The sequence below is a fragment of the Drosophila pseudoobscura genome, chromosome 2 (genome assembly GCF_009870125.1).
Source record: "Drosophila pseudoobscura strain MV-25-SWS-2005 chromosome 2, UCI_Dpse_MV25, whole genome shotgun sequence".
Classification (NCBI taxonomy): Eukaryota; Metazoa; Arthropoda; class Insecta; order Diptera; family Drosophilidae; genus Drosophila; species Drosophila pseudoobscura.
The window spans coordinates 121,272-137,725 of NC_046679.1; the positions used below are offsets into that span (position 1 = coordinate 121,272).

Consider the following 16,454-nt stretch of genomic DNA (forward strand, 5'->3'; position numbering starts at 1 on the left):
TGATGATGACGAGCTACTGCCAGTAATCTCCTCCAGTGAGTCAGAGAGCGAGCATGTAAGTGTGAATGCCCCCCTTGCCCCTCACCTGGGAAAAACTGCTGTTGAGGTTAAATTCAACAACCAAGGCAAAAGGCCTGCAACCCCGCAGTCCCCTCAGTCAAATGCCCAAAACCAAGCTGCCAAAAAAGTAGTCAAGTCCCCACAAGCACAGCCATTTCAAAGTGCCATGGATTTGACTTCTGACGAAGAATTAACTGACGTGACAGCCAGACGTTTAACCAGAGAAGACCTGGGCATACCAGCGAGAGTCCCACAGAGAGAGCGAGCGCCAGCAGCGGCCACACAAAATGCTGCCGGCCCCTCCAGTGGAAACTCCACACTCCACGCCACGCGCTCCGCACCGTCCCAGGGTGCACCTGCAACTGAAACTCGACCACCCAAGCCGCCACCAATTGTGCTAACCAAAATCACCAACATTACCGCCACTCTTAAAGAAATTTCGCAGCTAATCCCAGCAGAAAAGTTCCACACCAAGACAACTTCGGCAGGTGGACTTCGCGTCATGTGCAGTGACGTGCAATCTTTCAGGGTACTGCAAAGACATTACAGGGACGAGGCCTGTACCACGCCATCCTATTCCTACCAGCTACAGTCTGAGAGGGGATACCGAATTGTCATTAGGGACCTGCACCACACCACCGAAAGCGATTTCGTCACTGAACTTCTGGCCAGCCACGGCCACACAGCCACTTTCGTTCGGGGCATGACGAGGCGAGCTACCAATGAGCCCCTCAACATGTTCGTAGCTCAACTTGAACCAAAGCCAAACAACGCTGAGGCGTTGAACATCACTAACATGGGCGGTCAACGAGTCAAAGTCGAGGTGCAGAGGAACACCGGCCCAGTTGTCCAGTGCCACAGGTGTCAACGCATTGGGCACACCCACAATTACTGCCGAAATGACTTCGTGTGTGTTAAGTGCGCAGGGCAGCACTCCTCAATTGTTTGCCAAAAACCCTTGCAACAGCCGGCTAAATGTGCAAACTGTAGCGGCCCTCACCCAGCCAGCTACAGGGGCTGCACCGCTTTTAAAAGTGCAGCGCTGCGCAAGAAGCCGAGCGAACTTGCCCAAGCCAACAAACTACTACATGATCTGGGCATGCCTGCCCTTCCAATGACTAGAAACCGAAGCCAAAGCCGACGTCGTCGTCAGCCAAGCAAACCACGCACTCAGCAGATGAACGCCCATAGCTCCCGTACACGAGAAGAAGCACCCTGCACTTCAAAGCAGGCCCTGAGTTACGCTGCAATTGCCAGAGCGAGCCTCCCAGCGCAGCAGAAACAGCAACAACAGCGCAGGTCGAGGTCGAAGAGGAAGCTGACGCCAAGTACACGCTTGCAGGAGCAGCTCATAAAGCACCTCAGCCGAAATCGCTCCAAGAGCGCAGGCCGCTTTAAGAGCACAAATCGCCCGCAAGGCAGCAATAACAACAACAATAATGCCGACCTCAGCAGCTTAAATGAGAAGCTAGACAAGCTTATTACTCTCCTACAAGTGCAGACGGATCGAAGGAACGAGACCACTAATAACAAGACACAACCCCAACCGAGCCTTGAAGCTAGGCTCTCCATGATCGAGAAGACACTGTACCGACTTATGGCACGACTCCCACCACCCACAAACGACAATGAGACCTCAAATGCTTAGTAATTCCCCTTTAATCAAAATCGCTTTCTGGAATGCTGCTGGGCTTCCAAACAAACTCCCTGAACTTAACGCTTTTTTGGCAGGCAACAGTATTGACATCCTACTGATATCGGAATCGCATCTAAAAGAAGACACCAACCTAGTGATAGACGGCTACCACGTCTACATGGCAAACCACCCGTCGAACCGGAGCAGAGGCGGAGCTGCGGTAATCATCAAGTGCAACATCCCGCACATTTCCCTCGCACCAACAAGAGAGGACTCCATCCAAATGTGCAATACAGCTGTAACAATAAAAAACCATCAAACAATAAACATTGGTGCGATCTATTGCCCACCTGCACACGAATGGACTGATACACAATTTAAACAGGTATTCGACTCTCTGGGTAGCAGATTTATTGTAGCTGGGGATTGGAACGCCAAAAGTCAGTGGTGGGGCAATGCAAGATCCTGTAGAAGAGGGGCTGCACTTTTGAAATGCATCCAGGAAAACGACCAAAGCATACTGGCCACTGGATCCCCCACCCATTTCCCTTCAAATCGACGACATATGCCGTCTGCCATAGACTTTGCGGTTTATAAGGGTATCAGACACAGTTTAATTCACATCGAAACATCATATGATTTAGGTTCAGATCACAACATGCAAATCATTAGACTCCTCCTGAGACCTGAATATGGAAAAAAGAAGATACTATTACCAAAAAATGCAAATATCAGAAGATTTCAGGCTCACCTTGAACAGCGAATCCATCTGGAGACTGAACTCCACAACGGCGACGACATAGATGATGCAGTGGCTATCCTTGAAAAGAACATCTACATTGCAGCTGAACTGGCCTCGCAAGCCTCAAGTAACCAGCACACAGTGTACGGACCGCAAAACCTTCATCTTGACTCGCAAACGCTGAAAGCGATCAAGATCAAAAGAATACTCTGTAAAATCAACCAAAGAGATAGGTGCTCCAACCCCCTCATTGCACGCACTATCAATCAGCTGACTAACAGAATACGTAAACGGATCAAGCTGCAAAAAGACAAACAAATGAACAGACTGTTACACGACATCGACCCAACTGATAGGTACAGTATGCAGAAACTATGGCGGCTCACCAATACAATCAAGAGACAGCCCATTCCAAATCTGCCAGTCAGGAGGCACGTGGCGGAAGGGCAGCAAGCTCCTGCTGATCCTTGGTGCAAAACTACGGAGGAAAAAGCTGAGGCCTTTGCGCAGCACCTGGAAGCACGTTTCACGCCAAAGATCACGGCAGCCCTAGAAGACAGAGAAGAAATTAACGCAGTATTGCAAGAAAACGGTCCAGCTGCTCAAATAATCAGACCTGTGACCATCCAGGAACTCAAATCGGAAATCAAGAAGCTCAAGACGAAAAAGGCACCCGGTTTCGACAGCATCGACAATCGCGTCATTAAATCTCTGCCAACATCCGCCATCGAGTATCTGCTGTTGATATGCAACTCGGCTCTGCAGTTCGGCCACTTCCCAAAGTCCTGGAAATGCGCAAAAATTTCAATGTTAAGGAAGCCAGGAAAGCCGAGTGATAGGCTTGAGTCCTACAGACCCATCAGCCTACTTACAGGCTTCTCCAAAATCCTCGAACGCGTCATCCTCAAGCGACTCTTTGAAGAAGAAAGCTTTGCCATGGCTATTCCAAACCATCAATTTGGCTTCAGAACTCAGCACTCAGCGGAACAGCAAATCGGACGAGTCACGCAATTTATCCTCAGATCCTACGAAGCGCAGCGGCACTGCAGTGCCGTGTACATGGATATCCAGGAAGCTTTTGATAGAGTCTGGCATCAGGGTCTTCTCTGCAAAGTAAAAACGATAATACCTGACAATTTATACATTCTACTCACCAGCTATCTCTCAGACAGAAGCTTCAAAGTCGTCTGCTGTAATAACATCACCTCAAGCCTAAAGCACATAACCGCTGGAGTGCCGCAAGGAAGCGTACTTGGCCCAGTGCTCTACAATCTTTACACTGCCGACATGCCGCAGCCACCAAGACACGCAAATGCAACCCAAATGCTTGCAACGTACGCTGATGACGCAGTATACCTCGTATCTGCCCTGTGTCCAAAACAAGCCAACGAAAATATGGAGCGGCTCCTGGCTGATGCATTATCATGGTCTAAGAAATGGGGAATAACCATCAGTCTTGCAAAAACTGCTCATGTCCTACACACTCTCTCACCTGCGCAGCAACACACTCCAGCTCCAAGGTTAGCCGGGCAACTCCTGGCCAAAAAATCCGTCATGCCATACCTGGGAATACAAATGGATACGAAGCTCAATTTTAATAAACATGTAGCGGCTGTTGTCACTAAAACAAGGGCCCGGATCAAAAATATCGACTGGATCATCGGCAGAAACAGCAAACTCCCTCTACCTCCAAAGGTCCTCCTTTATAAGCAGCTGATTGCTCCAATATGGCAGTATGCTATGCCAGTCTGGGGGCCACTGACTTCAAGCATGCAAATGGCCAAGCTCCAGACGATCCAAAACAAAGCTCTCAGAGCAATGACGAATGCTCCCTGGTATGTGAGCAACAACGCACTGCATGCGGATCTTCAAGTAGCAACTGTGGAAGAAGTTTACAACAGACTCTGCAGGAACTACTACACTCGGCTAATGCAGCACACAAATTTACTTGCCTGTGAGATTGCAACGCACCCATACATTCCAAGAAGGCTGGCCAGGCCAAGGTATGCCGCAATGATAGAAGAACACAATCCAAGCAGCAACAGAAGCCTGACAGCCATCCAAACAATATTGCTCCAAGTCAGACGCGAGAACTGGCTGCGCAATCCATTTTCAACACACAACATGGAAGTCAGCCGCAGCAGCGCAAACGCAGCTGCTACGCCGGCAAATGACGGCCCCAGCAGAGAATCAGATGATGGACGGCGGCAGCTCCAGAATCCAGATGATGGCGGCGGCTGAAAAGAAACTAAAACCCCTTTTATTCTTCCACAGATACGAATACACTCACCTTCACAGAAAATCGTAGTCCACATCCAGAATGACGATGCACTGGACCTCGGCCAGCTTCAGCCCTGTTGATGCTGTCCTGCAGTCCCAGCTCAGCGCCGACACTCGCAAGGATCTCACTTCACAGCCGACGACGAGGCCAATAGGCGTAATGATGTTCTCCACGGCTGCATACTCCACCTGAAAACAAAATAAAAACAATTAAAATAATGTAAACAAAGTAGCAATAAGTATAGTGTTACCCTAGCATTTAGACAAATTATCGATACCTACTAAAAATACCAAATAAGCCAATATCGTAACAAATGTTACCCTGCCAATTAACAGCCACTTCTGCAACTACATGTAATGTAGATAAGCAGCCGGCGCGAAACTATTTGTAAAATATGCTAATTTTAAGAGTATAATCAAATAAAACGGTTCTCTCTTCATGTCAGCCTCCCTCCCCCCCTGCTAATGCAGGTGGCGATGGGATTGGTTCGACATGAAGAGAGACTGCCAATTTAGTTCGCAAGACGAACACATCAGAAAAACAACTTGTATACATACGACATGCCGCTTCCTCGCGACAGGGGTATGCTCCTGGCTACCTACGCTGACGACACAGCAATCCTGGCGACTGGCATGAACCAGCTCATGGCTACCAACAAGCTCAACCGCTTCCTGCTCAGCATCTCCAACTGGGCAAAGCAATGGGGCATCACCATCAATGCCTCCAAAACTGTGCATATAGTGCATACGTTGCGCTCGATTCAGCAGCCAGTGGATGATTTGCAGCCGCACATTGCCAACCAGCGAATCAGCAGCGTCGCCGTGCATCCTTATTTGGGGGTCAAGCTGGACGCCAAGCTGCAGTTCCACACACACATCACCAACGTCGTCACCAAGGTCAGGGCAAGGGTCCAAAAACTGCGCTGGCTCCTGAACACAAACAGCAAATTGAACCTCAACACAAAGGTAATGTTGTACAAGCAGATGATCGCACCGATCTGGCAGTACACATTGGCCGTATGGGGTCCATTAGCTACCAGCGCAGAATTTGGACGGATCCAGGTTGAGCAGAACAAGACCCTTCGATTGATGTGTAACGCTCCATGGTACGTGAGGAACGACACCATCCACAGGGACCTGGAAGTGGACACGGTCGAGGCAGTCTACGAGAGGGCTTGCAAAAGATACTCGGAACAAATGAGATCCCACCACAACATCGAGGCAGCCAAAGTGGTCAATGACCCCTATGTACCGCATAGAGTGACAAGACCCCGGTATTCCGAGTATCTCAGTAGACACCTCCCCAAGGAACTCGCGAAGCACGAGTGGAACAGAATCGAGATGATCCCTAATCAGCGCCCATACACAGAAGAAGACCAAATCAGCCACGATAGGAACCTTGACGAAATGCGGAGGATGCTCATCAGAATGGATCGCCCAGTGTCGCCGCCACAGGAGTACAACTACTACACAGAGGTTATACTCCCAAGACGAAGGTTACTGGAGCCTGCCCCCATAGCCACAATAGACCTAACGGTCAGCAGCAGAAGACAGCGACTGGAGCAATTGGGCCTGGCCATCGAAGCAGCTTTGAACGAGATATCCACCGAACAGTTGCCTGACACACATTCGCGGCACAGCGATAACGGCCAAGGCAATGGAAGCACACACACGCACACTAACACAAATGCCCAGGGAAATCAACCACCGCCAGCTACAGGAACAAGAAGCACTGAAAACAACAACCAAAATGTTCAGTAGCAGTGATGACTTACCGCCAGCAAAGTCCCGTTCAGCCCCTAAGAATGCAACAACCATGGCTGCCACATTCGTACACAGAGCACACAAACGCACGAAAAGGAAAACACAAATATGCATATGCGAGCGCGACGAATGCCACGGACAAAGAAGACACCTAAATGGCCGCTACGGAATGAACACACTGATTAACATCTTCCTAAACCGAGCAACTAACGACATAGTAATGGACAACTGCGAATATAAAAAGAGTAGAAGACTCATGCGACCGACTGCCAAAAAAACGCGTCCGACCAAGGCGCTGCTGTCTGAAACTATGAGCGTTAGCATTTCTGCTGCACAATTTCTTTCTCCTCCCTCTCCTATAGAAACCGAATTGCCGCCAGTGAACTGCCTGAGAGGAAGAGAGAAGCCAACAACAACTGGAAGGTGGTGGATTCCTGCCATTTCCACTGCGGAGACAACGGACCGTTGCGCATATACAAGCGCACATACAAACACACATCCACACGGACACTCAACTCAATGCTGGCTGCCCCGGACCAGAGGGCGGAACAACAAGGAAAGAAGAAACGAAGAAGGAAACAAAAGAAGCAATAGCTCTGGCTGCCCCGGACCAGTGGGCAGAGGAGATACAAAAACAAGACAAAAGGAATAAGACAATAATTAGAATAAAGAACATATATACATAATCACCCTCCCTGCCAATTGTAAGGCAACCAAAATGTTTCCCCCTTAATTATAGTCTATATATAAACCCAAACCTAGTCTAAGTCTAGAGTATTATGCTTTAACTCTACCCACTCCCCCTCCCCCCCTTTGGCAAACGGACTGTTTACCAAGGCGGAGAGATTTATACAAATAGATGATTGCGCCGGCAGAACTGCCGGCAGAAGTGAATTCGTGCTGTAAAAAAAAAAGCATTGTATTTGCTGCCTACGGCTGCTAAATAGCAGTTGGTAGACAGCTGTATACATACATTTATACATACACAGCCCCAATAATTTGTACCTTAAATGCTATTTTTAAAGTATCTGTACAATAAAGTCCACATAGCGTAACGTAGCCCTGGCTCCCCTAACCTGCTGGTCAGGCCAAGGCTCGAGCCGGGTTACGTTACGTTATGATAGTTACGTATCGCCTCCGCTGCATACGACACATCAAAAAAGTCCGTTCTAGCGATGAGCTCAGCCAGAAACTGGACTATCTCATCACCCTGCTGACTCAGGAGCGGATCCAGCATGCGGCCGCCGCTGCTGAATCTACTCAGAAACTGGAAGGAAAAATGGATGTGTTAATTGCTCAAATGACAAAGCTTACAGACTGCTTATATGCTAGTATTCAGGCGAATTCATTTGCTAGAAATGTATAATGCTAATACTAACTACTCTACCCGCCACCACAGCAATCTAAAGATTGTATTTTGGAACGCCTCGGGACTCCGAGGGAAGACAGCCGAACTTGCGGCATTTGCATGCAGACACGAAGTTGACGTTCTGATGGTCTCTGAGTCTCATTTTAAAAACTCAGAGACCTTCAGCGTCAATGGATACTGTACTTACGGTGCCAATCACCCATCTGGGACTGGTCGTGGGGGATCCCTGCTCTTAATCAGAGCTGGAATCCTTCATATTGCCCTGCCGAATATAGCTACGGACCACATTCAGTGTGCATCCGCTACCCTGACCCTGCCTGATGGCGGCCGACTGGTGGTCTCTTCCATTTACTGCCCCCCAATGCAGGAATGGACTGAGGATGATTTCTTGGCATTGTTTGGTCAGTTGGGGCCAAGATTCATTGCTGCCGGCGATTGGAACGCGAAGAATTCGTGGTGGGGAAACGCAAGGGCGTGTAGAAGAGGCGGAAAGCTGCTCAGGGCCGTTCAAGAAAGTAGCTGCAACATTCTGGCTACTGGATCTCCCACTCACTACCCTTACAATACTCGGCATACACCATCTGCAATCGACTTCGCGGTCTACAAGGGCGTGAGGGATGAGTTGCTGCATATCTCCCATCTGAATGACCTCTCATCTGATCATCTCCCAATGGTGATTCAGCTGAGCATGTCTCCAGCCGAGGCGGTGAACAGGAGACGCCTCTTGCCCCCAGGGGCCAGCATATCGAGGTTCCAATCTTGGCTCGACTCACACATCCATCTGAATACTGAGCTCAGGTCAGCAGAGGATGTCGATGATGCAGCCAATATCCTAGAGAGGAACGTGTTGGAGGCAGCGGAACATGCCACAAGCAGTTTGAGGAGGCCCGTCCGACCTAGAGCCCAAGCTGAGTACCAGGTCAGCAATCGCATACGGCTGATGATTGCCACCAAGAGGCGCCTAAGGAATATGCTGAAGCGGAACCATGACCCAGCAGTGCGGCACCTGTACAACATGCTAGCCAACAGGATCCACAAGGAGCTAGAAGCGGACAAAGCCAGACGCGCGGACGCAATCATTGGTTCAATCGATCCCACTGATCGCTACAGCATGGCAAAGCTGTGGAGATTGACCAATGGATTGAAGCGGCAGCCAGCAGCCAATTTGCCTGTGAGGAAGTTTTGTGCGGATGGAGAGAATAATGCAGACGATCCCTGGTGCAAGAGCACTGAGGAGAAGGCAGAGTCCTTTGCGAGGCATCTGGAGCAGAGATTCAAGCCTGTACTGACCAGCGCGGCAGCCGATATACGAGTCATCGAGGAGTCCCTTGAAGAGTTTGGATCCCCTGGTCCCAATTTGAGATTCAGGGCGATCACTCTTCCTGAGATTGAGGCACAGGTCAAGGTACTGAAGGTGAAAAAGGCCCCAGGAATGGACAGGATCGACAATCGGACTATAAAAGCTCTACCCAAGTCTGCTCTCCTGTATTTTGCACTCATATGCAACAGCTCCCTTAGGATTGGTTGTTTTCCTAACAGATGGAAGCACGCGGCTGTTAGCATGATCCCCAAGCCAGGAAAACCCGCCGATAAGTTGGCATCTTATCGCCCTATCAGTCTGCTTTCGGGTCTGTCGAAACTGTTTGAGCGTCTCATTCTGACCAGGATGATGGAAGCTGATGGATTTGTCGAGGCTATTCCAAACCATCAGTTCGGCTTCAGACAGGTGCACGCGGCTGAACACCAATTGGGGAGAGTCTCGAAGTTCATTCTGTCCACATATGAGAACAACCTGTACTGCTCAGCCATCTACATGGACATACAGGAGGCATTCGACCGAGTCTGGCATTCGGGCCTGAAGTACAAGATGAAGCAGCTGTTGCCGGCAGCAATATACAGAGTCTTGTCCCACTACTTGGACGATCGAACTTTCTATGTGGAATGCACAGGCGGAGTCAAGTCAGGGTACAAAAAGATTGCAGCAGGCGTTCCTCAGGGCAGCGTACTTGGGCCAGTTCTATACAATCTGTATACATACGACATGCCGCTTCCTCGCGACAGGGGTATGCTCTTGGCTACCTATGCTGACGACACAGCAATCCTGGCGACTGGCATGAATCAGCTCATGGCTACCCAAAAGCTCAACCGCTTCCTGCTCAGCATCTCCAACTGGGCAAAGCAATGGGGCATCACCATCAATGCCTCCAAAACTGTGCATATAGTGCACACATTGCGCTCGATCCAGCAGCCAGATGATGATTTGCAGCCGCACATCGCCGACCAGCGAATCAGTAGCGTCGCCGTGCATTCATATCTGGGGGTCAAGCTGGATGCTAAGCTTCAGTTTCACATGCACATTACAAACGTCATCACAAAGGTCAGGGCAAGGGTCCAAAAACTGCGCTGGCTCCTGAACACAAACAGCAAATTGAACCTCAACACAAAGGTAATGTTGTACAAGCAGATGATCGCACCGATCTGGCAGTACACATTGGCCGTATGGGGTCCATTAGCTACCAGCGCAGAATTTGGACGAATCCAAGTCGAGCAGAACAAGACCCTTCGACTGATTTGTAATGCGCCATGGTACGTCAGGAACGACACCATTCACAGGGACCTGGAAGTGGACACGGTCGAGGCAGTATACGAGAGGACATGCAAGAGGTACACGGAGCAAATGAGGTCCCACCACAACATTGAGGCAGCCAAAGTGGTCAACGACCCGTATGTACCGCACCGAATCACTAGACCCCGGTATTCCGAGTATCTTGCCAAACACCTTCCCAAAGAACTCGCGAAACACGAATGGAACCGCATCGAAATGATCCCCAACCAGCGCCCATACACAGAAGTAGACCAAATCAGCCACGACAGAAACCTTGATGACATGCGAAGGATGCTGATCAGGATGGATCGCCCAGTGTCGCCACCACAAGAGTTTAACTACTACACCGAGGTTATTCTGCCAAGACGGAGGTTACTGGAGCCTGCTCCCATAGCTACGGTAGATTTGACGATCAGCAGCAGAAGGCAGCGACTGGAGCAATTGGGCCTGGCAATGGAAGCAGCTTTAAACGAGATAACCACCGAACAGTTGCCTGACACACATTCGCGGCACAGCGATAACGGCCAAGACAATGGAAGCTCACACACACACACCAACACAAATGCCCATGAGAATCAACCACCACCAGCAACAGGAATAAGTACAGAAAACAGCAGCCAAAATGTACAGCAGCAATGAAGACTTACCGCCAGCAAAGTCCCGTTCAGCCCCTAAGAGTGCAACAACCATGGCTGCCACATTCGTACACAGAATACACACACACACGGAAAAAAAAAACACAGAGGCATATGCGAGCGCGACAAATAGCCGTTGCGGTATGAGAACACTGACAAATACCACTCCGAACCGACCAACTGGCGACATGGAAATGGACAGCTGCAAATTGTTTAAAAGAGTAGAAGACTCATGCGACCGACTGCCAAAAACGCGTCCGACCAAGGCGCCGCTGTTCAAAACTATGAGCGTTAGCATTTCTGCTGCGCAATCTCTGTTTCTCCTTCTCCTATAGATCCCGAACTGGCGCCAGTGATCTCCCTGAGAGGAAGAGAGAAGACAACAACAACTTCTGGAAGGTGGTAGATTTCTGCCATTTCCACTGCCGAGACAACTGACTGCTGCGCTAAACCACATACACACACATCCACACAGACACTCAACCCAATGCTGGCCGCCCCGGACCAGAGGGCGGAACAGTAACGAAAGGAGAAACGAAGGAAGAAACAAAATAAACAATAGCTCTGGCTGCCCCGGACCAGTGGGCAGAGGAGAATCAAAAGAAGACAAAAAAATAAATAGAAGACAATAATTAGAATAAATAACATATATGTATACATAATCGCCCTCCCTGCCAATGTAAGGCAACCAATATGTTCCCCCTTAATTATAGTCTACATTTAAATCTAAACTAAGTCTAGAGTATTATGCTTTAACTCTACCCACTTCCCCTCCCCCCTTTGGCAAACGGACTGTTTACCAAGGCGGAGAGAGTTCTACAAAAAGATGATTGCGCCGGCAGAACTGCTGGCAGAAGAGATTTCTTGCTGAAAAAAAAAAGCACTGTATTTGCTGCCTACGGCTGCTAACAGCAGCCTGTAGACAGCTGTATACAAACATTTATGTATTAACAGCCCCAATAATTTGTACCTTAAATGCTATTTTTAAAGTATCTGTACAATAAAGTCCACATAACGTAACGTAGCCCTGGCTCCCCTAACCTGCTGGTCAGGCCAAGGCTCGAGCCGGGTTACGCTACGTTATGTTAGTTACGTATCGCCTCCGCTGCATACGACACATCAAAAAAAAAGTATCTGTACAATAAAGTCCACATAGCGTAACGTAGCCCTGGCTCCCCTAACCTGCTGGTCAGGCCAAGGCTCGAGCCGGGTTGCGTTACGTTATGATAGTTACGTATCGCCTCCGCTGCATACGACACACAAAAACCATATGTTTTCGCGCCAAAGCATTGGCGAAAACAAAAACAAGCAATCAACTCACACAAGCATCTTAGAGAGCGACGCTTGCGCTCTCTCAGCGTCCGAACCCTTGGCGCAAAATCAAAACGGAGGCGCGTCTCATCAAGCCCCAAAGCGTTTGCCGCCAAACATGCACTCACACACATATGACAAAAAGAGAGATGCTTGCTCTCTCCCGCCGAATCAAAACACAAACACACACAAGAACAGCAAACCAAACGAAGCTAGCCTGACCTACGCCAATAACATAACAAAAACAAACACATTGACTTATGCCAAAAACAATGACCAGCAACAGCAACAACGTTTGACGACAGCTGAAAGCACAAATACTAGCAGAAGCAGAAAATGCTTGCTGCCTACCCTGATTCAGGCAGACGAACAAAATATACAGACAAGGCCTAATACCAGAACACAGCTGGTAAATGAATGGCTAAATAGCGTTCCCCCGCTATTGGACAATGAAATGCCCTCGCCCCTGCTCATTACCCCTATAACAAAGACCAACCTGACAACAAATTCGTTTCGCTCGCCGCTCAAAAGAAGATGCGCGGCGATCGAAACGGATACAGAGGACGATGACTTCACCTGCCTCACTCTGGACACGCCCATGTTCAAGAGCCAATTCGCGAAAAGGCTGCATCATGAGACTCGGCAGATGGAGTCAGATGCTGGCCAAACAAGCACACCGCCAAATACTGAGGTTCCGGTCCCACCAAGTGAGGTCCAACATAGGGAGCCTCAAAGGGAGGAGTCTGAACGCAACATCAGCCGCAACATCAGCCATCAGACACAACATCAACCAGCAATCAATATAAATTTACCGCCTGTCCAATCGCCATTACGCAGCACCAAGGTCCCTACAATCTTCCTGCCCCTGGTGCCTGCAATTGTACCCCTAATTAATAAATTAACAATAAATCCAAATGTGGGGAAATTCACTACGAAAACGATGACCAACAGTGGACTCAGAGTCCACTGCGGCGACATGACAACCTACAACGCCATACAGAACGCCCTTGCAGAAGACAGCACCCAACTGCACACACACCAGCCGCGCAGCGAAAGGGGCTATCGTGTAATAGTGCGGCACTTACACCACACCACGCCCAGCAGCTGGATCTCTGAGGAGCTGGAACGACTCGGATACACTGCCAGGTTTATCCGAGGATTAAAACACCGCTTTAATGGGAGGCCTTTAAATATTTTTGAGGTCGAAATTCAGCCCAAGGCGGATGGCGGCCACGAGGCAATACTCGAGATTAAGCAACTGGCCAATCAATGCGTCTCCATAGTGAGACAAGCCAAGCCACGCGACCCAGCGCAGTGCCATCGGTGCCAGGAGTTTGGGCATACTAAGAACTATTGCAGGCGGCCATACAAGTGTATGAAATGCGCAGGAGATCACCCCACAACAGCATGCAGGAAACCCAGGCAGGAGGATCCCAAATGCGTCAACTGTAGCGGCAAGCACGTGAGCTGCTACAAGGGTTGTCCCGCCTACAAAAAGGCCCGCAGCCATCTAAGGGCAAACAGGCTCATCGCTGAGCAGCAGCGGCAGCAGTATCAACAGCAACGCCAGCAGCCACAGCAGCCAACTGACCAACAACGCCCACAAACTCAGCAGCCGAGTCGCCAATCCCAATCCCAGCAACAACAGCAGACAGCAAACACAGGCACCAGAGACAATGGCAGGCCTTCCTACAGCAGGGTGTTGCGGTCCGGGAATGCTGAGCAGCAGCCACGCGCGGCAGAACGGCAACAGCCGAACAGCAGTCGTCGCCCTTCCCATCAACAGCAGCCTCATATCCCCGCCCCCAAGCAGCAGCAGCCATCACAAAAGAAGCGGCCACAACATCAACAGCAACAGCAGCATTCAAGCGGCAGACAGGCGGCCAAACCAGCAGCACCAACACCAGCTGCAGCAGCAGCAGCAACGCCCACCACTCGCAGGCCCTTGTATAGCCGAGGTGCGCAAGCCAATCCGGCTGAAAATCATTTGGCCAAGATCCAGGAAAAGCTAAGGGAAGAGCAGCAGCAGCAACATAAACAAAAACAGCAGCAGCGCGGACACAATTTGGGTCGGCAGCACCAGCAGCAGCACCAGCATCGCGGCCATCATTCCCAGCCACAGGCCAAGGGGCGCCAATGCCAGCGCGATCAACGGGTGCAACCAACTCCAAACCGTTTCCAGACGCCGAGAAATCCCCAGCATCAGCAGCAGCCAGCCGTCCAATGCGATGGCAAGTGTGTGGGACTCCTAAAAGAGTATGCAGTTAAAATAGAAAACTTGGAGAAACGACTTCAAGAACTTACCACATTAACTGCAAGCCTGACGGAGGCAAAGGGCGGTGGCTCAGCAGCGGCCAATCCTCCAACACAGTCACCAGCAGCAGCACCAACAGCAGCACCAGCAGCAGCACCAACACCTACAAGGCCCGCCGCCAATTCACAACCTGACGCCGCAGCCGTACCGGAGGACTCTGATATGGACTGCGAAGCACTCAGCGACGATGGCGACGACCAGTGGACGGACGACGATTCAGTTGACGACGAGATAGCGGATATCCTAGACGACTACGATAGCTACTACTCTGACTACTTTTGATGAGCCCAAAAGTCGGTCCTGAGGCAGCCACTAAAAACAGATGGAAAACATCAACTCACATAACCAATACGTACTCACCTGACACGCCATCGACAGAGCTGCCCCACCAGCAGATGCCACGACAAATAGACCAAACTTTTGCTGCTAATTTGACGACATTCCTGGAATATATCGACGACGCTCCTGACAATCCACCGCACAGGTCCAGAGCAGCCACTGAAATAATACAAAATGACGTCAATTCGCATACCAACAAAATATGGACAAAACTCAAAATAATCACACGTACCTGCCACGCCTCCGACAGATCTGCCCCTCCAGCAGCTGCCCCGTCATCAACACCACACATCTGATGCCAATTGGACGACATTTAAGGATTTATTGACGACGCTCCTGACAATCCACCGCACAGGTCCAGAGCAGCCACTGTAAACAAACCAAAATGACGTCAATACACACATCAACACAAAATGGTCCAAACATACACAAAACCATACGTACCTGCCACGCCTCCGATAGAGCTGCCTCTCCAGCAGTTGCCACACCAATTTCGCCATCCAATTCCTGCCAAATGGGCGAAATTTGAAGGCCCTATCGCCGTCGCCAACAACATCCAGACCACAGGCTGCCGCTAAAAGGAGAAAAAAAAAAAAAACATCAATTCACACTTCAACACAAAATGGTCCAAACTCACTCAAAACATACGTACCTGCCACGCCTCCGATAGAGCTGCCTCTCCAGCAGTTGCCACACCAATTTCGCCATCCAATTCCTGCCAAATGGGCGAAATTTGAAGGCCCTATCGCCGTCGCCAACAACATCCAGACCACAGGCTGCCGCTAAAAGGAGAAAAAAAAAAACATCAATACACACTTCAACACAAAATGGTCCAAACTCACTCAAAACATACGTACCTGCCACGCCTCCGATAGAGCTGCCTCTCCCGCAGCTGCCACACCAATTTCGCCATCCAATTCTTGCCAAATGGGCGAAATTGAAGGCCCTATCGCCGTCGCCATCAACATCCAGGCTGCCGCTAAAAAGAAGAAAAAACATCAATTCACGCATCAACACAAAATAGCCAATACTTTTACTAATCACACTTACCTGTCAATACACTCACAGATCAGCCTCTCCAGTACCTGCCTCGCCACCAACCGCAACATTTTGTTGCAAGTTGGGCCCAATTTGGACGCCAATCCGATTATGCTGCCGTCAACCGATGGCCGGACGTCACGCCATCATCCTCACAAAACAGCAGCAGCAGCAATCCAACGACGAGGCCAGCCAATACAGACGACAATGGCCAGCGCGCCATCTCCATCTCCATCTACATCGACAGTGCATCCTGGGTGGCCGGACCAGAGCCACTTGGATGCAGCCAATCCGCACTCATTTGCGGCCATCTCCACTGCGGCCATTTCCACTGGCCAACGTACCCCGATTGGCCGGACCA

The 16,454-nt window shown here is 50.0% G+C and overlaps 1 protein-coding gene across 4 annotated transcripts; it reads right to left on the reverse strand.

Moving 5' to 3' along the window:
- Positions 1-15,300: 15,300 nt before the first annotated feature.
- Positions 15,301-16,221, reverse strand: LOC26532503 (uncharacterized). Of its 4 annotated transcripts, none has more exons than XM_033379320.1 (4): positions 15,913-16,048; positions 15,693-15,837; positions 15,484-15,629; positions 15,301-15,424 (listed from the first exon to the last, which is right to left on the reverse strand). In XM_033379320.1, the coding sequence occupies exons 1-4, from the start codon at positions 16,021-16,023 to the stop codon at positions 15,377-15,379; spliced, it is 450 nt and encodes a 149-aa protein (XP_033235211.1). In that variant the 5' UTR covers positions 16,024-16,048; the 3' UTR covers positions 15,301-15,376. The 4 variants fall into 4 exon arrangements, with proteins under 4 accessions (XP_033235211.1, XP_033235190.1, XP_033235278.1 ...); XM_033379299.1 differs by having other exon boundaries at positions 15,315-15,424; positions 15,500-15,629; XM_033379387.1 differs by lacking the exon at positions 15,301-15,424 and adding an exon at positions 16,106-16,221 and having other exon boundaries at positions 15,539-15,629; positions 15,913-16,034.
- Between the last annotated feature and the right edge of the window lie 233 nt (positions 16,222-16,454).

Coding starts and splice junctions, on each gene's coding strand:
- LOC26532503 (XM_033379299.1), bottom strand. CDS start 16,023: ATGTTGATGGCGACGGCGATAGGGCCTTCAATTTCGCCCATTTGGCAA. Junction 15,838..15,912: donor CTCTATCGGAGGCGTGGCAG/GTACGTATGTTT, acceptor TTCTCCTTTTAG/CGGCAGCCTGTGGTCTGGAT. Junction 15,630..15,692: donor GGCAGGTACGTATGTTTTGA/GTGAGTTTGGAC, acceptor TTCTCCTTTTAG/CGGCAGCCTGTGGTCTGGAT.